At 38.2% G+C, this 26,437-nt stretch overlaps 1 protein-coding gene and 1 long non-coding RNA gene across 12 annotated transcripts in view; one reads left to right on the top strand and one right to left on the bottom strand.

Annotated features, from left to right (window-relative positions):
- Positions 1–26,437, top strand: part of EPHA6 (EPH receptor A6) — a 780,034-nt gene that overhangs the window by 627,449 nt on the left and 126,148 nt on the right. For 9 of the 11 annotated variants that reach the window (XM_023623975.2, XM_023623979.2, XM_023623976.2 and 6 more), the window contains one exon: positions 16,741–16,866. The exons of the other annotated variants lie outside the window; for them this stretch is intronic. In XM_023623975.2, coding sequence (XP_023479743.1) covers positions 16,741–16,866 — 126 coding nt within the window. The remainder of the gene's footprint in view (positions 1–16,740; positions 16,867–26,437) is intronic. 11 annotated transcript variants of the gene reach the window in all.
- Positions 22,048–22,602, bottom strand: LOC138918939 (uncharacterized). Its single transcript, XR_011428709.1, has 2 exons — positions 22,414–22,602; positions 22,048–22,287 (listed from the first exon to the last, which is right to left on the bottom strand). It is a non-coding gene; the product is annotated as an uncharacterized lncRNA (long non-coding RNA).

Here is a 26,437-nt window from a genome sequence, read left to right as displayed (position 1 = left end):
TCTTATTTCCCTAAGACCAAAAGAAAGTACATCTTGAAACTTATAATAAAACTCTTACTTCTATTTTACACTACACAACAGACACACATTAGACCCCAATTTTTCTGTTACTTTGACTCACCATAAATTTGCTGTTAAATAGTTTTTAATTGAGATGAAACATTAAGAACCTACAAAGAAGTGAATTCTCAGTTCACTAAGGACTAATTGCCAAGCCCTGCAGCATTTATAAGCGTCAAGGTCAGTGTCAAATGTGGAAGGTCAATGAAACTTGCTCGCAAAAGAGCTCTGGATGCAGACCCACCATTGCAATGGAGAGCGCCCTATAGCCCTTCAGGACACCTCTATGGCCACTTTCTATCCATGAAATCATAAAGTTATTTTGATCCAGTTTTACTTTTTTCCTTCAGTCAGCATTTTATGCATATTATATGCAAGCTTTCCTTTTAATCTGGGCAATTTATCTAAAGTAGAAGCTTTCTTGGACCAAAAGTCTACCTGGTTCTAATTAATGCCTGTGTCAGCTTAAACTCTAATCCCTTAGTTGCTCTTTTTCCTGTTTTCTGATTTTGTTTTAGGCTGGTATATGCTTATTGGATTATAAGGCGCTCATGGTAGTCTAAGACATTAACCACGCAGTCGAGTGTAATCACAGTTAATGATAGCCCTGTGGTTCTTGGCCTTCTGGTCCTCAGATTTTAAGACTTAGGAAAGTATAAAGGTATGAAATATTTTTTATTTTAGGATTCCTCTATGTTGTTGTATAGCTGGCTCAGGAGAGACCAACTTTCCTGATGTGATCTTATTTGCCTGTTGTAGGCCTGCTCTGTGCCAGACACAATGCTGTACAATTTCATGTGTAGCTTTACTAATTCTCACAAACACCACAAAGCTAATTATTATTATTTTCCCCATTTCACAATGGAGTTCAATTCAGAGTTGTTAAGCAACTTATTCACTATCACACAGTGATAACTGTAGGTCTATCACACAGTATAGGCAGCAAAGTCAAGATGTGAATCCATGTCTGTCTGACCCCGAAGCTCATGCTCTTTAATTATGTCAGGTTAAATCTACTTTCTTCCCACATCTTCATAACAAAATACAGATAGATTACACTGCACTGCTGTGTGTGTGACACTGCTGAGCTAAGTATGAGGCAAGAAAACAGTCAAGTTTCTGAGTAAAGAATAATATCAAACTCTTACTGTAGCTTTTCGGTAGCATCGGTGTCTCTGTTGAATAACTGTGCCTCCCAATGACTTGGTTTGTAAATTGTGGGACTACTTAAAGGATGGAGAGTGTTGATGAGGATCTTAATCTTTTTCTTACTTGTGTACAAGGAATTCAATATGCTTGACAAGGGCCGAAACAAGCAAGAGGAATTGAAAAGAATAAATATAAAGCAGTGTGCTTTTAGATTGTATTAAATAGAGTCAGGCTTTGATGCAGGTCAACTGAAAAACACCAAGGGATTTTGGTTGGCCACAAGTTCAATAATAGATAGCACCATGACATGGCTATTACATAAAAGCCGACTCCATTTTAGGTTCCATTGATATGAGAAAAGGACCATATTTAAGGAATGAAAGAGTCCTTTTATAGTCTGTGTCTTGTGTACTGTGACCAGTTCCAGATGACGCATTTTAAAAGTAACAATAGCAAAGCATATTTTTTCCAACAGTCGGGTAACCAGGATGGTGAGACTTTTAAATGTGTCTGATAGATCAAGATATTTTTATCCTGCACTCAAAAATGTAAGGAGAAAATGGAAGGGAAAATAATCTGTCTCTCCAGATACCATTTGTGTTGTCACATGCAACTATTTAAGACCATTGTATGGAAGCTGCATGCAGACAAGTTTTTTACTGATTTTTTTATTGACTAGGAAAGCCCAAAAATGAAACAGACTGACACATAGCATAGTCGCAGAGATGCAAGTAGAATAGTAAAAGAATGTCCAGCATGTACAGGCTCTCTTCAGTTCTAAGATCCCATGCCTGAATGACAGCCATAATATTTTTCTTTCATTTTATTTATTAACCTATCATGTAATGTGGACCAAGACCGCTTCACCCTCTTTCTCTTTTTTTGGTGAAGAATATTGTCCCTGAGCTAACATCTGTGCCAATAGTCCTCTGTTTTATATGTGGACAGTACCACAGCATGGGTTGATGAGTAGTATATAGGTCCACACCTGAGATCTGAACCTGCAAACCCCGAGCCGCCAAAGTGGAGCATGCAAACTTAACCACTACGCCACCAGGCCAGCCCCCACTCTCTTTCTTTTTAAGCAGCTTAAAAGAAAGTATTTGTTTAATTAATTTGACAAAGAATTGCAGGTTCCTCTTGGAGAAATCCAAATTTTATCATCAAATAGAGGAGTGGTTTTTTGGTTGTTTTTGTGTGTGTGTGAGAAATATTGTCTCTGAGCTAACCTCTGTGCCAGTCGTCCTCCATTTTGTATGTGGAATGCTGCCACAGCATGGCTTGAAGAGCTGTGTGTAGGTCCACACCCAGGGTCTGAACCCGTGAACCCCAGCCCACCAAAGCAGAGTGCGCAAACCCAACCACTACACCACCAGGCCAGCCCCTAGAGGAATGGTTTTAATATCTATCCTAAAGACTGAACTTATAGAGTCATTCAATCAACAAGCATGTATTGAGCAGCTAATAGGATACTAATACAAGTCACAGTCTCTACTTCCAAGAAATATAAGTCTAGTAGAAGTGACAAAGAAGTAGCTGATTAATACTTGAGTGCAGTAATATGTGATAAATAAGTGAATGAAACTCACAGTAAGCACACTGGCACTATCGAAAGAACAATAAGGATAAAAGAAGGTTTCCTAGAGGACGTAACCTGCAAGAGTCTTGAAGAATGACTAGGAGTTAACTTGGTTAAAAAGATGAGGAAAGGATACGTTATTAGCAGAAAAAGTAGGTAGGAAATTTCTGTAAAGTTTCTATAAAGTTTCAAGAAATTTCTAGATTCCACAAAAAGTTGTTCGGTGGATTTTTCCCTTGAGTAATCCAGGGAACAGCCACATCTACCTGTGGCAGGTATGCTATCGATGTGGGAGAAAGTTTGTCAAGCTCATCCACTAAGGAGTTGTAGCCCTCCCACCTTCCCTCCGTCTCTCTCACCAGCCACCCTGACCAGCTAATGTTCAGGTGGAAGCCCGAACTTTGGCCTTTGGTCAGAATGCTCTAAGTACATCTTATGCGACTGAGTACATCTAAGTACAAGATGACATGTACATCTTGACTAGCTTGGATTCTTCGGGTCAATAGTATTTTTTGCCCTCAAGTTATCCCAAAGTTATAGAACTTAAGTGGAAAAATAATTCAATTCATGCAGACTACTTGTTTTTCTAAGTTCAAATTATACCATCTTTAATCTATATACTTAGCTTTACTGTTGAAAGATGAAAATAAAAAATCACTCATGTATAAAACTAGGTTTAGAATTAAAATTAGGTTAGAAACGACCCATGGGATATTTGCATTTGTTAATCAGAATTCATCCTTGTCAAAAGAAAAAGGTTTATTTTGAAATAATGGTAGAAAATATCTGTTAAGAAAGATTCATTCCGTCATTCATCAGTTTTTAAGGGCTGGGGAAACAGCGAACAAGAGCCCATGATATTGGCCTCAAAGAAATTACATCTAATGGTAGAGATATGGAAGAGCAGTCTAGAATAGCCAAAATGATAACTATGAATGCTATTTCAAACTCAAAGTGTGAGATGAAGTTAGCATAAGGTATAGATGCAGTTAATTCTGGGACCAGGCATGTTAAGAGGGACAAATCAAACTATCACTTTATGGTTAGATTCTATTGGAAGTGACAGAAAAGCCCAAAAAGCAATGGATTTCTCCCAAAAAAACAACATCCAGGGGTAAGCTATGTATGCCTGGTAGGATAGCTTCATGATTCTCGAAGACCCAGGCTCCTTCCTTGAGTGGCTATCTTCGGAGCACTGCCCAGGATGGCTGCTTAAGCTCCATGCTTCAAGGAGGAAAGAGTAAACATGGTCATCTTTCCTCCATTGGGGTCACTTCCCCCTACACTGCCTGGTCAGAACTTGGTCACACAGCCTTATCCGGATACGTAAGAGGCTAGTAAAATATCATTTTTATTCTGGCCAGCATGTGCCAGCTCAAAATCAGGGGTTCTGAAACTAGGAAGAAGGAAGTAGCTACTGGTGGGCCACAGTCAGTCTCTGCCACCATGAAGTCAGATCACGACTAGAGAGGCAGGACCTGCATTGTCATCAAGTGTGAACTGAGGTGGTTCCTTCTGTGGGATACCCAGCTTGTGCTGTAAGCATGATAGTCTTTAAAAGTTGTTTAATATGGGGTATTTTCACATAGTGGAGATTATTAAGTTTTTTCATAAGATACACATTATAAATCAAAGGAAAAAATCTCAGGAAAACTTTTTCTTTCATTTAAGACAGAATGAAAAAGTCATACATTTGTTCATTGTTTGAGATTGTGCTAAAAGTTTGGTAAATCAATACTTTATAAACACACTCACATATATGCACACAAACATAAAGCTTTATCTTTTCGCAACCATTTTTCTTTGATCTATATGTCTCATTTACCCAAAAATCTATCTCCCCTTCATTGTTATTTCTTGACAAGCCTATTCCACTATCCAGTGTTTATCTTTGCCAGCAATTCTTTCCTATAAATACATTTTGCTAGATTATAGTTAAATCTACACTTAAATACAAACTTTTGGGGACGCTCTCCACTCAGACTTTGCGGTTACAGTTAAGCAATGATACTTGTTTTTTTGTTTCCTGAAAATACTTCGTCTCCTTAGGTCACGGTCATTCAGTGCTGTGAAAATGTGATTTGGAAAGGAAGTTTAAATGGGGCTCCCTAATTAGTCCTCACTCGTTTCTATCTTCCCCACCCCGTATCCAGTTACCCCAGAGTTATATGCACCCAATTAAAGAACATTCCATTTGAGATTTATATGCCTTTGAGTGTGAATGAGCAGCTCTCAGTGATGGAGTCGGAGCCAACTGCTCTCTCAGCTGAAGTGAATCAATTCTTCCAGGGTCCCGTTTAGTAAATTACCTCGTCCCACGCACTAAATTTGCCTCACATGGGCAAACAGCTTTCTTCCAGGGAGTAGTTTCATCACCCCAGATCTCCACTGGCCCAACCTCATTGATGCTCAGGGTGATTCATGTGACACGGTGTTTACCCACAGCCTCAGACGATAAGACTGCACAGTCATTAGTTTCATCTAAGAGCACCTGTGCCAGTATTTAAAGGGTAAATGAGAGGGCTGTTTTGTGGGGATTTTTTTATAAATTGAATATAAATGAAAGTGCATGATTGTTCCCTAAACTCTGAAACTGTAAAATGTGGCGATAAACTCATCACTGTGTAGTAAGATGATGTGGCCCCTTAAAAGTATCAGTAAACAAGCATCTTTCTCTTTGCATATTAATGCAACAATGTGTACACAAAATGACTCAATTTAAATAGCAATAAAATTGAATGTAATGCTTTGAAAGCAGTAAGTTTTTATTTTTAGCTGGCAAATATAAACGTCCTTTTAATTTAACTCAGTCCTGTTCTTCTCTTAGATATTAACTGCAGACATTTATTGGTTCCTCTTTTGAAAACTAAGATCCAGAGCATAAAATCCTTTTTGTGGTGCCATAATTTGTTAAATAATGCTTTGAAAGTGGCTGGGTGCCCAAAGAGCCCACGCAGAAATAAATGCACTCACACTGCTTCCAAATGTTCTCCCCTCCACATAGATCATGTCAGGAGCTGCCGTTTCTCTCACTGTCGCTATATCCAAGAAGCTATAATCATTCACCACTACTAGCAGAACATTTTAGCACACTACCCAAATCTACATCCAAGCCAGTATTTAAAATGTAATAAAAAGCATGTACGTTAAGTGAACCAGTGATCTAATGACATAAGCGTCTGAAATTGTCTTGGAACTACCTCTGAAGAATACATTAATAGGGACATTTTCAACAGTGAACACCGCCTGCTAGCTCTCTTTTTCTCACTTTTTCTCCTTATAAAATCTATGAATCTCCTTCAACAGTTCTCACAGAACAGAATGTGCCTGGTTCCTCATTTTGAACTTGGTCTAATGGCCTTCCAAGAACAGCCTGGTGGTAAACAGTAGCGAAAGTGGGGGCAGAGCAAGGGGCTGGAAGATTGCAATGGAGACATTATTTCAGGCAATCTTGACACGCCTAGTTTCTGTGGCTTAAGAGTAGTAAAATCAGGCTTATGTGACTCTGTTCCCATTTTCTCCCTTATTGTCAGGAAGAGTGTTACCTCAGATCAGACCTGAGAGTTCAATTAATATAGTCCTCAAAGGCATCAAGCTTAAAAAAAGGAATTACCTCAATAAAAATTAAAACATACATTAAACTGGATAATGCCTGACTCTTTTCAAACCCATTTCACACTCATGAATGTCTTTGAAACTAGAACCCAGCAAGCTGTTATTAGTTGGCTCCAGGCCACAGTTGACATGGAACTTGCTGGCTCATGTTTAAGAGAGTTAGGCCCACAGAGAAGGAATGCTGAGTCAGTCTCTCCCCTCACAGAACTTCGTCTCAGCTCTGTGCTCACTTTTGTTTTGGTCTTAAACTGTTCAGATTGCTCTGCCCTCAAGATCTCTCTCTTTGTTCCTTAAATATGTAAATGAGAGGCACAGATGCCAAACTGAAAGAAATGAAGAAGCAGACGTGTGGAGGCCCCATGTCTGGCCATTAGTGCCATTCAGTGTCTGTCTGTCTGTCTAGGAATGAGAGAACACATGAGCTAAGGAAAGTGGCTTTACATGTCATAACATTTATATGACTCTAATGATATTTTGACTAACTTGCTAAACAAGTTGCATGGATTTTGTCGTTTCACCCTTAGAAGTCGCTGTCCAAACCATTAGTAACATTGTCACCAACAAGAAGACATGGATATGCTTTGTAGTTCCTGTTTTGAAAAGTTACCTTCACAATTGACCCCATATGCAACATACCATGCTGATTTCTGTTCTAAATAAATAAAAAAGAAACTCTTCAAGGAACTTGTAAGGTGCATTATGAGCAGAAAGATTTACATTACCAGGCAAAAGGTAACTGTGTTACACGTGAGGGGGGAGGAGACAAGAAAGGTGGTAGGGAGGACCTACTTGAATGCCGGGCATCTGTAGACACTCCTGTATAACTGTCCTCATAACACACTATTTTCCACATGTCACCAAAATGGGAACTGAGCCTCAGGGAGTTGAAGTGACTTGTGAACAGTCATTCAGCAAGTGATGGCACAGCTAGGTCCTGAAACTGGATCCTTTTGACTCCAGCACCAACTTGCTGCCTCCTGACGGAGCAGAGATGAGGGCAGGATTCTTCCAGCAGTGGCGAAATGGAAAGCCTCTTAGAAGAGGTGGTACTTGAGCAGGGCATTTCGAGTGGGTCAGGCCGAGATAGACATCTCACTTTGTGCTGGAAGGAATGAGCAACACATGCGAATGACAATGAATGTTCTAGTGTGTTCAGAGCAAAAAGTGAGGGATTTTGAAGCCATTCTGTCTTGGGTTTGTGCTCATCAGTAGGGAGATTCTGAAATCTTTTAACTGAGGAGTGACGTGATCTGAACTGGAAGGACTCAGGGAGGTGTCCACCTAAGTGTGCGTGCCATGCCTGGTTGCAGTAGGGGCATGGAAGCAAACCCCACATGCTTGCCTCAGGCAGAAGATGGCTACCTGGACAAGTGGACATGTCTTTGCCACCACCACTATCATTACGGTGCCACCCCATCAGACATTTATGGTACCAGAATTGGTATAAAGTCATTGGGGTCTTGACTAGTTGTGTTCTCTGTTGGCTGCTGTCAATTATTTTCAAGACTAATTGTGTTCCCTGATTATTTTCAAGACCAAAACTTCAAAATGATAATTACTAAATCAAACTATCCTGCCATCCAATCCACACCATAGAGATGCCAAATGGGTACCATTCTTACCTGAAAAAAGCTAACAAAACTTTGAAAGAAATTTAAATATCTTATCCTCGAATGAGAAATGCTTGGTATGTATTAACACATTTGTTTGTAGATAGCACTGCCAAGGTTGTTATCATCAATATCCGGAAGTGAAACTAAATCCAGAATATCTTCTTTCATACGTTGTCTGTGAGACAGCAACAGAGTGATGTGCCTGACAGCAGGATATTCTAGCAATGAATGGTCAGTCTGGTCTGTAGGCAACCTCAGAAAATTACGAAGAGGCAGGTGCAGCCTGCTTCATGACCTCTTTCTCCAGTGTGCTAAAGGTGCAAACCTCCCTTTAATAATGTGGCCGATCTACCCAGAGTTCATAAATATTCAATACACAGCACACCGGCTGTGAAGCTAAGTAGATCTAGCTCTCATACACATTGATAAGTGCTGCTTAACAGCTCCTTGGCTGACTCCTTGGCTGACTCCTTGGCACCTGAGGTGTAAAAGCATTTTTTAAAGATCATATAGTTTAAAAGTCTGACCCCAGAATGAAAAGGCTGGGCAGAGGTCCGCCAACCAAGGCCCCGTGTGGTGCTCCGTCAGGAGGGCATGCTTTTCAAGTTCAGCGCCCCCTTCCCACTTCTTAGACAAAAGAACTCTAGAATCTTAGAATTTTTAGAATTTTAGTCTGTGATTCCTAAACACTGACACTTCATAAGCATTTAAAGTGGAAAAATATAAATCTCATTGAATTTTATAATTGTGCACAGTTTTGAGGATATTGATATTATGAGAGTGTACATGGTTTTAAAAGCTCTGATATTGAGAAAAAATTATTTGTGCAGATAAAGTCAAATTACCTTCGAACTATTCATATGAAGATGACTTTAATTCAACTCGATAAATATCACATGGAGCCCTTACCACGGGCAGGCTCTGGGATGGGGCACGCAAGGAGAGTAAACTGCACCTGGCTCACCCCTGCTCTGAGGGGCCTCGTCTGGTGGGGGAGACACACCCATAAGCCAGAAGTCACCAGGTGGCACCCACAGGCTGAATTCAGCTAAGAGGAGTGTTTTATTTGATTTCGACAGTGTTCTTTAAAACATTTGAATTCCCTGTCCTTAACCAGAACTTTCGCCCTTCAGTTTGGCTCAATGCCTTTGTCACCAAGCTGCTATGCTTATTTATTGAACCTCCCGGGCTCCTAAAGGCATGTGAATTTGGTACCGTGAAATAGTAAACAAGTAAATACTGTCCCGGATAGTGTTCTGCCCTCATTATAGCAACTGACGTTTTACGGGGACGCAGAGGAGCGGGGGCTGGAGTTCCTCCCCGGTGTGTCGGGCGTCTTTTGACAGAGGCCCGAAGGCAAGAAGGGCCTTCCAGGTGGAGAAAACGTCATGTAAGTGTGCAGATAGGACAGGTGGGTCCAGGGTAGGGAATCAAGGAGGAGAAATATTTCTCCCTCATTTATTGAACACATACTGTCAGCCACTCCTAGGCACTTCCCATGTCATCCACAATAAACCAATATAAGTGACATGTTTATTATTAGCTCCATTTTTCAAATGAAGAAACTAAGTATCAGAGAAGGTAAATAACTTATCCAACAATCATCAGTTAGCAAACGATAGAGTCAGAATTCACAGTCCTGCCCGACCTTGGGCCTGGGCGTTTTCACCACTAAAGCCGATGGACCCATGAGCAGTGGCTGAATTGTTCAGGACACTTTTTTGGTAATTGAGATTCCAAGTCCCAGCGAATATAAACATAGGTGAGACCACTGGATATAACCCACATTTGGGGAAAATATAAGCTTAATTTAATGTGACAAATGAAATAAAAAATTACGTAAAGAGACTTTTAGAGCTTAAAGACAACGGAGGGAAGTTCGAGTCCATCATTTTACAGATGAAGAAAGTCAAGGAACTTTCAAAAGTCAAGGAACTTCTATTTTAAATACAAATTAACATTTATTTTTCAATAAATATCTTCTTAACCAGCTTCAAAATATTTAAATTCTCTTTGCTAAAGAGATAAATATTTGCAAAATATTTAAATTATCTTTGCTTTAAAAAATAATTTGTAGCAACCATAATTTTATCATATATATCCTACAAGTTTAAAAATAACTCAGGGAAAGCTAAAAATTTCCTTTTAAAAGCACTGAAGAAATAACTCATAAAAATCTAGCCATGAAACTGCCATTTTTGCTTCATTACTTTTATTGTGACCTATTGAACAACGAAAAGATGAGAAATCCATAAAATTCATATTGCAGTGACCTGAAGGATAAAAAAAAGTCGAAAACAAAACAGTAATTGTTGCGTGAGCTTTAATTGTATTTGGTGTTGAAGAATCTGCATGGAGATTAGCTGTACATGTAGCTAAAGAGGAAAATACTAATTTAATTGTAGGCATATTTCCATTTTTAAGAATTTAGGAAATGGGCAAAATTCTGTAATTGCGTCTTTGGCTTGGCTTAGCTAGAATTACTTGCTGAAAATAATAGTGTCCTATCAAAAATTATCTGATTTCCTACTTCTGTGCTAGGAATGTGTGTCATAGTGCCAGGAAAAAAAATAGGTGATTCAATAAATACTTACTGAATAAATGAATACGTTTATGAATGTATGAAAGGATAAATGAATGAGTTATTCATGAATGGAATAGTTCTCTTTCACATTGTAGGCCTAATTGAAAATTAGCTCTCATAGAGCCATTAGAAAGCTGCTATTGGCCTAGGAAGCAATTGAGCAGGCAGAGTACTTCCTTAGATCCTAGCAAGATATTTGCCTAAGGAGCAATTTGTCACTTTTCATTTGATCATTTATTTATTCACCTACTCAACTTGCATTTACTGAAACCCTTCTCCATGCATTTTCTGATCAAGTCAGAGGAGACGAGACCGTGCTGGGCTCCCTGCTGGCCCACCGCATGCATCAAAATGAGGCGGGAATCTTTTCTCTACTGAACGAGGCAGAGAGGCTTAGTCTTTCCTAGACTGCATGTTATCATGTAAAGAGACCCAAAATAATGGTCCCTGGGATAAAAGATGCATTCTTCCGATACCTTACATGTGAACAGCTCCTCTTATTGTTGCTGGTCTTCCTTCAATGGTGATGTAACTGTTAGAGTCTGAGGCTTTATCTACCTTCGCAGAAAACTAGGCAGCGTATGCTCAAACAAACATAATGGGCCTATGGTTTCTTTTACTTCTCTCAGTGGAGGACAGCGTGTGTAATACTATAAACTACTATAACAGAGAAAGGAGGGAGAGGCACATAGGAGAGAAAACACGAGTGGAGGGAAACCCACGCAGTCCAACAGAGAAAGGATAAGTAAAATTAGATAGATAGACAGACAGACAGATAGGCATATGTATAAATAGATAGTGAAGGAGAGGATCTTTGAAGGTTCAGAAGTGAGCATTTGTCAGGGAAAAAAGCCCTTGGCAGAGCATTTGGTTTAACAGACTGTTGTCACTGAACTTTGAATTTATTCATACTGTAGTTCAGAGGTGCCATCATTAATCACAACCACAGAGTTATGGAGTGGCTACCATGTGCCAGTTACAGAACCCGATGCTGGATCCTTAAGGATGAAGAAATGATCCCTGCTCTGAATGCATACGTACTCAATCCTCAGCTCTCCAAATTTTTAGTCACATTCCTGTCAGTAAATGTGTTTGAGCCAAAACTTTCTACTATATGAATACTAATTTATGTACATCATATATATCTCCTGTTTTACTGTATTATGTTTTTATATTTATTGTAAAACACACAAAATGTAAAATAAAAGGAATGAAATTAAAATATTTTGAAATAGGGGCTGGCGCCATGGCCTAGTGGTTAAGTTCAGCATGCTCCACTTCGGCAGCTGGGGTTCCCAGGTTCAGATCCCAGGCGCAGACCTAGACCACTCATCAGCCATGTTGTGGCAGCAACCCACATGCAAAACAGAGGAAGACTGACACAGATGTTAGCTCAGGGTGAATCTTCTACAGCAAAAAACAAAACAAGACAAAACAAATTTGAATATTCATTTTATACATTAATAGCACAAAATTTATCAATTTAATGTCTGATTGTAAGTTCAGTGTATTTTTTAGGGCCAGATTTGCTATGATACAAGTGTAAATCCATATTTTTAATACTCTGCCCTGAGATTTTGTCATCTCTTTTTAGATCAGCTTAGATCATCCTTGCATTCATATTGTAATCGACAAAGAACTCATTTTAGGAGCGGAAGACATGGATTTTCCATATTCTATGTGTTCACTTGGGCCTTGTTACATACTTTACGTCTGAGGCTGAGAATCTCCGTGTAAGGAGCAGAGTGGTCTTCTGGGATCATTGCCTTGGACCAGGTGAAAGCAAGGCCCTGCCCCAATTGTTCAAGCTCTTGAAGTAATTATTTACTTCATGAATACTTTAGCATTTTTCTCACTGTTTTATTGTTTAAACAACTGATTTCCAAAATTCTCTGATCACACACCTCAAACAACAAAAATGTTTGAGCACCTTCCATGGGGAAAATTATATTTTATTTACAGTTTATTTAACACACACACACGAGTGTGCATGTATTTTAAGTTTCCAGTTCTAACTTGTGTATGTTTGTTGAGGCCTGTATATTCTTTGTCCTCACATAGATCAGAGTGGATGTCTGCAGAAATACACCCCAACGGAAACAGTGTGAATGAGTCATGTCTCAAAAGTTCATACTGTGGGGATGATGCCCCTAGTAAACCTTTTGGGCAAAATTAAATGACTGATATGTAATCTTCAAAGAAGGGGTTTCTTCTATTAGGGTTTTGGGTATGTGTGTGGGGGTTAGGTCTGCGTTAGAAAATTTAATCAATCTTTATTTCACTTTCTCATCTAAAGATGTTTCTTTTGTTAAAGCATTAGGACTGTTTAATAATATTGTCTTATATTTGTGATCATTTATTTTTGTTTAATCCTCACAAACAGCCCATGAGGTAGGGCAGGTTGTTATTTTCATTTTATTGATGAGGAAATTCAGATACAAAGAGTTTAAAGTCGTAGTTTGTCATCTTTTACACAAATTCTTAATGATACCTAATTTCCAATGTAAAGTTATTTCAAGTCTCATAAAAAGTTATCCTTCAGGTACATCATTATAGAGTTATTTCAGTTGTTTCATAGAGTTTGTGTTAAATCTATTTTATTACAATTATTTAAAATCTGGTTACTCTACAGACCAGATTACTTGCAGATAATCTGAGTAATCAGAACCCTCCAACAACTGATCAAACCAGATGTCAAAATGCAGGCATGTCCACTTCTGCTTTTTCACATTGTGGTCTCATTATATGACCCCTTGACCAGCAACCATTTTTCAAAGATTCCTTACCTCTAGTACCGTGTTTCTCAGTGGGTGCTACTAGCATCTGGAGAGAGAATTCTCCTTTGTTCAGGGAGAACACCACTTATTGCAATGCCTTTGGCGTCCATTCCGACCCCCTGCCACTAAACACCAGTAGAGTCTTTCCCCAGTCATAATTTGAATGCTCCTAAGGGCATTAGAACCACTGAGCTGAGGAAAGACAGATGGATCTCCAACTCTGCAGCCAGTGACTTAGGTTAATTTACCTTAGACCAGCAGTCAAGAGCGTCTGTCGTCTGCTTGATTTCCATAAGTGTTTGAAATTATATTAGGGTAGGGTTGCCAGATTTAGCAAATAAAAATACAGGACGCCCAGTGATCTGGCAACTCAGTATTGGAGGCAATATAATGCTAAAGTCACATTCTGGTCTCTCTTTAACTCACCAACTCAGGATCGTTAATAAACTGGAATCTCAGGTATTTGAGATTTAGAAGAGTGTGTAAGTGACACATCTTACATTTCAAGCTTGTAATGGCTGGAGGGATGCTCTCCTCACATAAAAATCTAATTTTTATTAACAAATACTTAGTCTACTGAATGTAACTAAAACAAAATACTTGCGGAAATTTGTATTTCTCCTGCTACAGATATTAGACGTTATTTCTTCTTCAGCTACAATATAATTAATAAATTCCACAATTACTTAAAAAAAAAAGTCAGAGAGAATCAGCAACTTAAGCAATAGGGCAAAGCAGACTAAAATTATTTAATATCAAATCTCAAAATGTTCATGAACTTAATTTCTTGTGGATTAAGAGATAAGGGAATTATAAGCAGGAGTAATTTCAGTTTTCCTGATTGAATTGTGAAAATTTAGAGCCGTGGTGTTTTGTGCAATCTCATGGACGTGACTGACCTTAAGGGGAAGGATGATGAGGCATAATTATAGCATAACATGATATCTCAGCTGAATGGGTATTCGTGTACACCAGCTTTTCTGTTTGCTTCAGGTTCAAAAATGACACTTCCTTAACGAGGAGATGCCACAAGAGATGAAAGACCTTTTAATCCATGGTGAAGAAACATAACAAACCCATCATGAATGATGCAGCAAGTTTGGGGAAAAGAAAGCTGCTATTAAATATGACTGGCTGTCACAACAACAAAGATAGTAATCACTGTAATCGTAGCGATAAAATAATACTTGTATTTAGTTTCTTTCAAGGAGTTAAAATAATGGACATCTCTTCTAAGTTAAAGTTTTGAATAATGTTGGCAAAGATAGCCAAAACTCAGACAAAAATCTCTAAATGTGAAGCCTGTTAACGCTATTTAAAGTCATTGCTCGACCTGCTTTTGTTTTCTTCAGATTTCCTTTAAGATAGTTACATTTATATCCTTTTTCTTTCCTATGCATGTCTATGTTATTCTTTTTCCTCATGATTTAGTATTCTTGAACCAGGCTTCCTATTATTTGGCTTCAGTAAATCCATAATCTGCTAAAATCAGATTATTTTTGTTTTTCATAGCAAATAAAAAAATTTACATTCTTGTGATTACCTTCCCTGTTGTAAAATCGCCATTTCTTTTGTGACTTTAAATAAGAATGCCCTGTAAATATTTGATATCATTATCCCCACCTGGTATTCGCTGACGCTCCTTTGTTATGAGTATTTTCTCGACAGTGAGGAAAGATTGCAGTGTGGAAAACGCGTGTGTGGGAAACGTTGCCCGTGGGCACACACCACCCTGTGCTCAGTGATAAATCTCCTGTGCAGGAACAAAGGAGAAATGAGTTTCCCCATTCCTGGAAAGTTACCTCGGAGCACTTTCTGGCCTAGCACTTGGGACTTTTGCCAGACTTCTTAATGTTTAAGGGACTCCAGCTCTGCTGGACAATCATCCTAAGCCCAGTAAAATCAACAACAAAACCAGTCTGTTCACAGTATATGATTTTCTTTCTGTGCTTTCCTGAATCTAATGCACGGTGTATGGGCCTCACCCATTAAAACATTCATTGTAGCTTTATTCTGTCATAAAGACACCTCCAAAGATCTTAGAAATGCTGGCTTTTCTTTATCAACAACTTTCTCCGTAGAATCAAGATAGAGAGTATGGTGCACCAGATCCCTTTAATCCTGGCCAACATTCAAAGAAGCTTCAAATTTTAACCTATTTTAGGTGCAAAATTTGTCAAGGAACAGAGTGAAGTCTCTTCAAAACTGCAGGACTTGCTAAATCTGAGGGTAGGAGGAGAGATCCCAGGTCTGTACACACGAAACCCGCTGGGCCCGATGGCGGCTTCAGAGGGCCCGAGTGAGATGTGTTCCTTACACCATCAGGGTACCTGGCTCTTAGGATGTTCTTGTGATTTAAACTTAGAGATGCCACATCAATTACCTGTGCTGCCCACACACTGATCGTGCCTGTGTATTGAATTTCCTTCCAAATGGTTGTAGTGTCTTTCAGGTCATTGAGACTCCAAATTGTAATGCTGCTTGTCCAAAGTGCAGGGTTTCTAATTTATATTCAGAGGATAGCAATCTCCCAAACAGGAAGTGGCTCATTATTTATTTTTAACCTATAGTAGGAAGATTTTGTCCTGGGAGTCTGCCATTTATGTGGTGTCCCTTCCCCACGCCACGCCTCAGTTTGCTGGCTTGTAAAATGAGGACGTTTTGACTGGATGATCTCTCAAGTCCTTTCCAGCACAGATATTCTTTTATTCTATGATTCATTATATAATTTTATGGATAAATTTCTGAGTAGTTTACTGTTTTTTATCTTTGCTTCACAATAGCCTTTTTAAAAATGATAAAGCATGTGGTTCTACCTTTGCAAACTCTCATGTCTTGTCCCTAATAGAAAAGTAAAACAAATTAAGAATTGTGTATGTTGATATGCCTACTATTATTTCAAAAACATGTAATTTCCATATGGTATAAAAGTGTTCATTTTCCGCACGAATAGTGATCCACCTGTGGTGAAGCACTGCCCTCCCAGTGTGGCCAAAATCTCACATCCTATCATGTTGTCATCGCACATTATAGCTTATGTAGAAGGGAATTCTGCAAATAGACAACATCAGTGACTTCCATTATATCCCCTGTGTCAAATGTAGGTTTAGAAATTTTATCTTAACATTCTGATGCTTCTGAACCTTCTTTATTAAATGTAGCTAGGTAAGGGTAGATTTCTTTCCAAAAAACTAGGTTGATTTTTTCAATTTATGAATAAAAATGTGTTCCATTCCTTTTAATTTCATAGCTTCCTTGTAAGGGTTGATGTCTTTGTTGATTATGTTTTGTTCCAATTAAATGATCAACAATTTTTCCACAAAGAAGATTTTATGATTAATGTCAATTTTTATCTCTTAAAAGGATCCTTCCCAGCCATTGGGGTGGAGGCGTTTTGCCCCAGCTTCCTGAGGGCAGGGTTTTTAAATAGCATCCAGGCCCCGCATCCAGTGCCAGGGGGAGGATCTTTGCCCCCCAGGATTCCTGCTGGTAGGTATTTCAGGTGAAGTTTTCTGCCGCCACGTACAACAGGACTGTGCTCACAGTTGATGGACCCACAATGTGAAAATAAACATTTCTAAAGTGTGTTGTTGGAAAGAAATCCCAGTGACTTTTTTTAAATGCAGGAACCACATTTATGATGCCTAATGCTGTGAAAATTGTTTAAAGGAAGTGGAAGAAGGATCTGTAATCTGATCACTCAGTTAGCACAGTGCTGCCTCTTCCAGGAAAGATTTTATGTAAATACAACTAGCACTTCAGGCCCCAGAGTTTAACTCAAGGATAAAACAAGGTTGAAGTAAAGCCACTTTGCCACTTAGAATGTGCTAGAAAAGAGAATTAAAAACTGAGGGTTATTAACAGAAAGAGTAATTCCATATCTGGATGAGTTTATAGAGATTTAATTAAAGTTCCATTTCACTAAAGAAACATGATTTGAAGAAAAGCCAGAAAGTAGCAAATTTGGAAGAAATTTGTGAGAAAGAAAATTAATACAGTTTTCTCTAAAAATATCAATCTGATCACAGCCATATTTTATGAGAGAAACAAAATATTGGATATTGAGCATTTAAAAATACAATTTCACAATTTAGTAAGTCACTGTGTGGATTATCCGTGGCATTATTATAATCACAAATTGTTTTCTCCTTGTCATTTTGTGAATATTCAGCCGGCTTCCTCCCTTAGACCTGAAGCATGCAAATCCACTTTATATTTTATATGTATCTTAGGAAAATGGAGTTAGGATACTGATTCTTGGAATTTTTAAATCATAATTCTTGTGTTTTATCACAATTAGTAATTATGCTACAAATTATGTTGATGACACCAATATTTTCAGGAGGGCTGACGCAGCCAGCAATAAAATGAGAACATTTGAAAAGCCTGGGAAATCCAATAAAAGCAAAATCCCGTCATGCACATTTCTTACTCTTCTTATCAAATTATACCATCAAAGCCTAAAATTATTGCACTGACATTTTTCCTTTTCCTTTCAATTACCCTTGCCTCCTTAATTAAAACACAAAAAAGTAACAAACCATACATATGTTCCAGTGTCGTTTGGTTTTATCGTTGGATAATTACTGACGCGGTCAGTGGCTTTGTGGCCAACAATGCCAACTGACAGAGGAGAAACCAAACTTGTGTGAATTCAAAATTAGTGATTTTAATTCTAATGAGTGTTATGCCACTTTTTTTCTCCCTAGAAACAAAAATGATATCAATTGCGCAGGAATCTTGTTGTCGTTGGTGGTGGTGGTGGTTGTCGTCGTGGTGGTGTTGCAAAAGATTGGAAATAATCTGTATAAGCTAAGCTCTCAGAGTTGACTGCAAATATAAAAATGTAGCTTTCATATATATCATTAATATCCTAGTGATTGGAATTGAGGAGATAAACGGATGATTTGTAGTTTAATGGCTTAATCTTTAACTCTTAATGAGAAATCTTGGTAGATTTAGGTATGTTTGGCAGAAATGACATTACACAGTTTGGTAGTGACTTGAATTATTTAACATCACTGGTGAAAAAAAAATAACCCTTGTCATTTAGCCACTGAGAGTGATAGAAGCAAGATGCTGTTTCTGTAACACTTACAGAAGCAACTTTCCAGAGGGGGATCTGAAGGAACGCTCTAGCACTCTGTTCTTCTAGGCTTCAAGCCAAATTTGCCTCCAGCTTTCATAGGAGAGAAAACTCAGTTCAGTTTTCATGACTTACATACAAATCAGGTGTAACAAAATTGCTTCATAAAAAATTTATAGGTCTCAACGTGTTCCTGTGCCCTCACCCTGAAATTAACTCGGTCCCTTTTCCCAGCTTCTCTCACGTTGGTAAGTGGTCCCTGGGCACTCTCTCTGGTTCTTTCCAGTAATGACGGCTACTATTTCAAATGTAATTCTTATCCTCTTCCATTCAACCATAGCTTATTTCCCAAGAATTTCCCTTATAATTTTATGTAAAGAGGAATGAAACATCAGTCATGAGAAGTTTTTATTGTTTCATGATTTTAAAAAAGCCGTGAACCTCCTTTGCCATCTAGTAGCTGAAGTGGTGACGCTTCAGGGTTCGGACGGCAGTTTGAGCGCAGAGAGCCTTCCTGCCTCGCCCGGCGCCGTGGCGCTTTCAACAGTTGGCTGCAGGTTGATGCCCACAGGCAGCAGTTAATTTGCTTCCTAGCAATCGATTAAATGTTACAGTACTTTGAGGGTCTCTTAAGACATTTGCTGTGTCTTTCAAGGAATCACAAAACCTGTTCTAATGATGGTGCTAATTTAGTTTCCAGTTACTTATCTTAATCAAATTCAAATGAGATACATGATGATGTCTTGTATAAAACAGTTTCTTTGCATTCACGTCACACTGTGCTATCAAGGAACAATATTTTTACAGTACTTATTTTTGCACTAACTGCAATAATAAGAGAATTGTCGAATTATGAGACCCAGAAAGCAGACAAGCCTCAAATCAGTATTTATGTAACAGTTGTCAACTGTTGTTATGACCTTTCTCATTTCTAGAAAGGTCATAATAACAGGTTATTATTCTTAGTTTCAAATCAGAAAAACACCAGGAAGTAATTGGCTGAACACTGAATACCAAGTGTATTCATATATTTAATGCAGGACCTTTCACATAGCAGATGCCCCATAGAGTAAGAAAATGACAGGAGAAAGGAGAGAAGAGAGAAAAGGTGGGAAGAGAGGGGAGGGGAGCTGAAAAGAGAAGAGGATGGGGAAGAGAGGAGAAATTAGAATGACATAACTGAAGTTGTATTTTTTAAATCAGTCTTCCCCACTGTATTCCTCCCTATTGAAATCAAATTCTGCCTCCTCGAAAAGGATTAATATCCCCCTTCAAAATATGTTATCAAGTGTATATTCTAAAATGATAATAAGCTTGTTCTCTTTGCTCTGTCTAGTTATTTCTTTGATTTAATTCTGTAGTCAAGTGTATTTGAAAGTGAGATAGAACATATTATATGCCATACAGTATTGATTATACATAGGGTCTTAGACTGGTGGTTCAGCTTACAACAGACTTTGCCTCTGCCCAAATCCTTTATATTTTTGGTTGTTTCATATGCTCACCATATACAAATAAAAGCAGAGTAATAAAGTCATTGAGAAGTGAAATTATGCAATGGCAATGATGGTGTAATACGTGGAAGTTTCACTGAATCAGTCTTCTCTGTCGCTTCACTGCAACAGCTCTCTGATATCATGAGAAATCTTAAACTTACTTTAGATCCAAACATTACAATGTGTCTTAAAAACTAGGCTTATTTATAAAATATAAAGGTATATTCATTATCTGGCAATTACTCAGAAAATGATATCTTAAGTTGGGTATGATTAGATCAATAAAATTCCCACTTACATTTTTCCGGCAGTTTTCTGTTGCTGTGGGAGACTTGATCACATTTTTCACTAACGAAGTAACTCATATGAATAGATTAGATTCTAGACCAAACTCACATGCATGCTTTACACTAACAAGCTCTGTTGAGTACAAGCCAAGTCTGTGAAAGAGAAAACAGGAAACAGGCAGCCTGTGGGATTTAGAAACAGACAAATTCTAAAGAAGGTCCACGTTGGAGGTCTCCCCAGTCCTTGCTTTGTGGTGGTTCCTGGGAGCTCCCTGGTTGTCTGAGGGAATGCTCTTCTGAAACACCATCTCGCTTTGTCTGCCTGAGCTTTAAATACAATCCTGAGTATCTAACACCTCTTTTGACATTTTTATCTGAGCCTCTCTTCATTGAATGCCATGTGTCAGGTCCAAAGGAAATGGCAAAGATGGACGAGCAGCTGTCTTCACCTTCTTGCTTTGTCAGTCCCGTGGACTCCATCTCTGCTTACTCTGAATCAAATATCAGGAGAAATATGAACACTCGAGGACTCAAAAACCAGATTTGCAATTACACAGTATATAATTAATAATCCTGTTGAATGTTATCTATGTTTTTACACTTTAGAAAGAGACTCAAAGGAGCCTTATACCCAGATAGCCAGACCTCTTCATATCCTCATTGCCATCCCCTGACTAGTGACATTAGGAGATGAATTCACAAGCCCATCTTCTGTAGGCCAACAACAGATCCAACTAGATCATTCCCATAACAAAGGTCTCACAGTGCTGAGCCAAGATAAAATGTCCTTAAGGTCCACTAACAATGAGTATCAACATTCTCCCTTCCATACTTTATGTGCAATCCTATCTTTTATGGAGTCAGGGCAAATATTGCATGCACTATTATCCAGCCGAAAGAATTTTTTCTTTATTCAGAAGGCATGTAGTTTAGATGTTTAGGAATAAGCCAGGAATTATAAAAAGGTTGAAAGTGCAGAGGCTCGCAGATCTGGTGAATGTAATGTTACTGGGTTTTGACGCATTCTGAAAAAGTCAGTAACTTTGTTTTAGATCCTCAATTTGATATTTCAAAGTTAATCGCTTTCGACAAAACAATTTCTATTGGCTATAGTTCTTCTGAGGATGATTATTCTTTTTTATATTTTTCAGTAGTATATATGACAATTTGCCTTATTTTATCTTTTAATGAAATATTATTGTAATAAATATACACAAAAGATAAGAGACGGTGGTTTACTTTTTAAGTAAGAGGGCTGCAGGGAAAATACAGCTCTTGTCCAATTGAAGGTGTATATTTTACACATTTCTGTGTATGAGAATGTTGTCCGTTGCCCTGAGCAAGGCATGTGGGCAGGCGGGAGTGAGTATGTGTACCTACTTAAACCAAAAGCCAATTATAAAGGAATAGGAACACTGGATTCACTGTGCAAAGTAAAATCCTCAATACGTGATTCAAAATGTAAACTGTGGTAAAAAGGAAAGCCTTCACCTGGAGTCCTGCCTCCTGGTTTCTCTATTCCTGGTCCTTCGTGTGACTTCAGGCCCCCATGGGCCTATTCCGTGCCCATCTGCACAGTTCCCCCCAGAGAGCTCTCCTCCTGGGAAGCCTGTGCCGCTGCAGACTTCAGAAGGAAGCCATGCAGAACTGCAACTGTTTAAATCTAGGATGGGGACCCTGGGGCAGGACCGGGCAGGAGACCAAGATCGCTCTATTTCAGGACTGAGGAGAGGCATAGCGAAGAGAGGTCACTGAGTGAATGACAAAGAGAGCACACCCAACCAACAAAAGCACAGGAAGGTGACATGAGTGATGTATTTTTAGTCATACACCAATAACAACCCCTTTAAAATATTTGCAACACTGTTATTGCTAGGTGAGAGGGTTATTTTAAAACACCTTTTGGGATATATTGATAGCTTCTAAAACCAGTGCAAGAGGGCTGGCCGGATAATGTCATTGAGCTCACTCTGCTTCCTCTATTGCTTCCAGTCAGTGCGTTCCAAAGGGCACGGACGTCATCCTTCGGTTCTTTGGCTTCCTTGAGGAGAAATATACAAAAGCTTAGAATATGACTTAAAACTTGAGGAAGATAAGTTGATGATATCACTTGGAATAAGAAAAGTCAGGATGGGAACATATACAAAATTGAAGGTATAATTCAAACCTTCAAATCACATTGTTTATGAAAACTTTGTTGCAGGGTTTGTGAGTTTAAGGACTCCTGTGGACAGTGGTACAGGTCGTGGACTCAGATTCCTTATGGAGTATACTTTCTTGGCCAAAAATAATGTAGACTCTCCTCCACAAGAAAATGGACGTGGGTTCGTGTATGTGAATGTTTGCAGACAATTCCAGGAGGTCTCTGGACACTCTAGAACCCATAAATGAAGAATCCCAGGTTCCGAAAACCTCAATGTTCTATATATAAAGTTATGTTTAACTGACATAAGTGAGCACCGCCATATTTATGTAAGACTGACTATAGTTAAAAGAAGAAAACCAGAGCAGCAGGATGCGTTTGATGTCAAGCTCTCGAACATTTACAAAGAGAATTTCTTTTTTTCCCCGCAAGAAAGACATGAAACATCTTAAAAGAGCCTTTAAGTAATCTCCAGATTTTTTTACTAGTTCTTTTTACCTCTCTGTTTTCAGATTCTTTAAATTGTTTTAGCCTTTGACCTTAGCTATGCCTTCTTATTAGGATAAATGCTTCTTTTATCTCAGTATCATTTGAATAAGTTTGAATCAAAAATCTAGACCTTATATATATAACTTTAAATTCTCAGTTGAGAACATATATCTACCCTCTAGAGAGTATCATATTTTATTATTACAATATCTATTGTGCCATCTATTTTGGTTCTCTTCAAAGAAATATCAACATTTTCAAAAAGTTCATCCAAGAATCATTTTCTTCTTACAAAATCAAATTTTGGAAAACTTTACACAGCTTGCTAAATTAGCCGAGTCTCCATTTGAATCAGTGTTTAATCTGTGTGTTGGTTGGGATGGCCACGTCAGTGTGTTTTCACCTTAATTGGAAATTTAGTAGGAAACTGAGCTGCTCCAGTGCCCCTGCTCCTGCACCGGGCGCATGTGTCCTGTGGGCCCCTGGGGAGCTTGAGTCGGGACATTATAAACAGGCCTCATCTCAGTGTTTGTCCTTTCCCTTGTGCGACACGGCACCGTGGAAGTTGCCTGTGGCATAGTGTTGGATTTTCTTAGTTCTGTTCACAAAAGTCTTACAGAAAGTGTATTTAGCAAAGTTGAACTTTTTTAACAAAAAATTAAACCTTTTGTAAGAGTTGCAGAAAAGATTCAAAAATAAATAGTAACTTTCCTAAGAGGAAAAAAAGGAAAGTAGTTAGTAGTTTAATTTATATCATAAGTATGATTCATTTAACAAATGTTTTCTCCATTATATTAAGATTTCACCATAAATAACCTACGTAGTTAGGATTAAATATATCCTGTCTAGTGATTTGTTTTATTTTTAAATTTTCTGTTGATTTTCTTTTGATTAGTGAATGATACGAAAGACCAAAAAGCTGAATATTCCATCACTTATATAACCATAAGACCCTTCTGAAACCAGAAGTGAAGCATAGCATTTGAAACATTACTGGAAAATAAGAGACCTTCTCCCAAAAGTTGCAGGTCCCTTTCTTAAAACATTCTGTTGTAAAGGAAGCTTAAAATCATTATCATAAACTGATGTTTGGGAGACAGGGAAAGCAAAATCTAAGTTTTCCCAAAAGTTTCCTTAGCACATATTTCCTGTTTATATAGAACCCTATAAGGCTTAATGGGGCTTTATAATCCTAGAACTTCTCAAGGACATAACATCTTCGGAAGCAACACAGTGACTGGTCCATAATGGCTTTCCAGGATGTGTTTCTAAGATGAGGCACAGAGGTTTAGGGTGATGCTTTGTGTTCTCCAGATGACTAATGTAGACCCAAGAGCCATTTGGGATGTGATAAGGTGGTCAGGCACTCACACTCAGGGCCAGAGGGCCTGGCTTCAAGCCCTGGCTCTGCCAGTTGCTCAGTGTGTATCCTTGGACAAGCTGCTTAAACTTTCATGCACCAGTAATCTTATCTGCTAAATGGAACTAGTAATTATACTCACCACAGGGGTTGGTACAAGGATTAGATGAGTTAACACACATAACGCCCTTAGAACAGTGCTTGGCACATTGAAGAACTTACTTTTAGAAGTTAGTTATCATTTCATATGTGCTGATTTAGATGTCGTATCTATTTTAAAATTGTCTACACAACGGGTTTTCACAAAAATAGACCAAGAACAAAGGCAGCATAAAATTATTTGACTTGCGGTTTAATTTGGTTTTGAACTTAGACTTTATACAGTATTTCAAGTCATGAGAATTCTCTGTTGTGTTTTGTTCTTTGACTACCTAGTGGTAATTAAACTATTGATTGTTGTGTAATCAATTATTTCTTTTGTAATAGTTAGAAAGCAAAAAGTCGTAAATCAAATAATTTCAAAATGTGCTTTTAATTTGATCATTATCATTATATTACTTTTAAAACATAGATGTAATACAAAATCAAGAAAGCCATTCTTAAAAACTCATATTTTTATTAAAATTTTGCAATCTAGTCAGTGTCTCCTAGTGGAAACACAGTCTAACATTAGGCATCTTTGGCAGTAACTTTCGTGTCAACCAGACACTTGTAGTTAAGGAGAAATCTTTTACCCACATGGTAATTTCCAGTAGAAAGAAGGACAGTGCAGAAGATCGGTGAACTTAATTGGTGCGGATGGTACGCCAGTGCTCTCTGGAACTGGTGGGAAGAAAATTATGTTTAATTTCTCTAGTCTCACACCTTTCATATACACTGAAACAAATCTAGATTAAGAAATGCTACTGTTTTCAGAAATGCAGATCACCCTTCCTAATTTCTGCTCAGCTGTTTTATCACAGGATAAAATAATTTATTCTTCAGCATTTCTCCAAGGGCATTTGAATAACTTCTAAGTTTAAAAGCAAAATAAAGAAATTAAGAGAAAGCACGCAACCAAATCAACATAGTTATTATATAGATTTAGGGGTTTCCAATATCTCTAAAGTTAAAATCAATTCCAGATTAACCGTAGACATCTTGTCACCAGTACAAATCTATAGAGTACAGAAGACACAACATAGCTTGTTAGCTAGGAGCAAGAATCTACTTCCTACAGAAGCTCTTCCTAAGAAACAACATATTATAATGTGTTATTTAAAGTAAGAAAATGCCCATTTTGATTGTTTTACTCTAGGAGAAGCTATCTTGTTCTTTAAGCAGCTTTAAAGCTGTCATTTTCAGGTATATAGGATTTAAAAGGACCTTTGACACTGTCAAGAAAGCTCCTAACTATACTGACCTTAGTCATTTTCATTAACCAATTTAACTCATTCTTAACTCTGAAAACAATTTCTTAGCTCAGGATTCAACATCTAGTCAGTAAGGTAAGCTATAACACTTGCATTTGTCCATTCATTCTTTAAGCTCTTATTGAGTGACTCAATATTTAGTATCAGGTATTATGCTCTGTGTTTTAAACACATTATCTCATTTACTCTCACATCTCATGAGATTTAATCCATCTCATGTGATGGAGGAGGTGTTGTTATTATGTGATATAAATATGCAAATATACAAATGAGGAATATATAGAACACAAATGAGGAGACCAAGGCAGTGAGAGATGGTGGTGAGTGAGTTGTGAAAGCTCACATGCCCAAAGTGGAAAAGCCTTCAGCCTTGTGCTCTCTGACACTAACCCATAACTTCTAACTGCAAGGTGCTCTGCACACAAGGCATAGGATGACCAACCATCCCAATTTGCCCTGGACACGAGAATTTAGTACTAAACTTGGAATTTACTTTGTCATATAAAACATGTAACTAGCAGTCATTTTTACTTTGCCATAGCACATAAAAGAACTTTCCTGTCAGTTACAAACTACAATACAATATAGAAATGATCCATTTTTAAGATAACTGCACAAAGGGAAAGAAAGGAAGGGTACGCCAGCATGTGTGAGTGCCAGCTGTTGCCAGGCACTGTGATGATGATATGTTTTCTCATCTAATCCTTTGAAAAATCCTATATGGTATGTAATATTATCCCCATTTTATAGATCCAAAAGCTGAGAAAGCTACTATAACTTGTCCAAG

Source organism: Equus caballus, chromosome 19 (genome assembly GCF_041296265.1).
Source record: "Equus caballus isolate H_3958 breed thoroughbred chromosome 19, TB-T2T, whole genome shotgun sequence".
In the NCBI taxonomy this organism is placed as follows: domain Eukaryota; kingdom Metazoa; phylum Chordata; class Mammalia; order Perissodactyla; family Equidae; genus Equus; species Equus caballus.
Note: the sequence above shows the minus strand (reverse complement) of the source record. Positions and strands in the feature narration are given on the sequence as shown.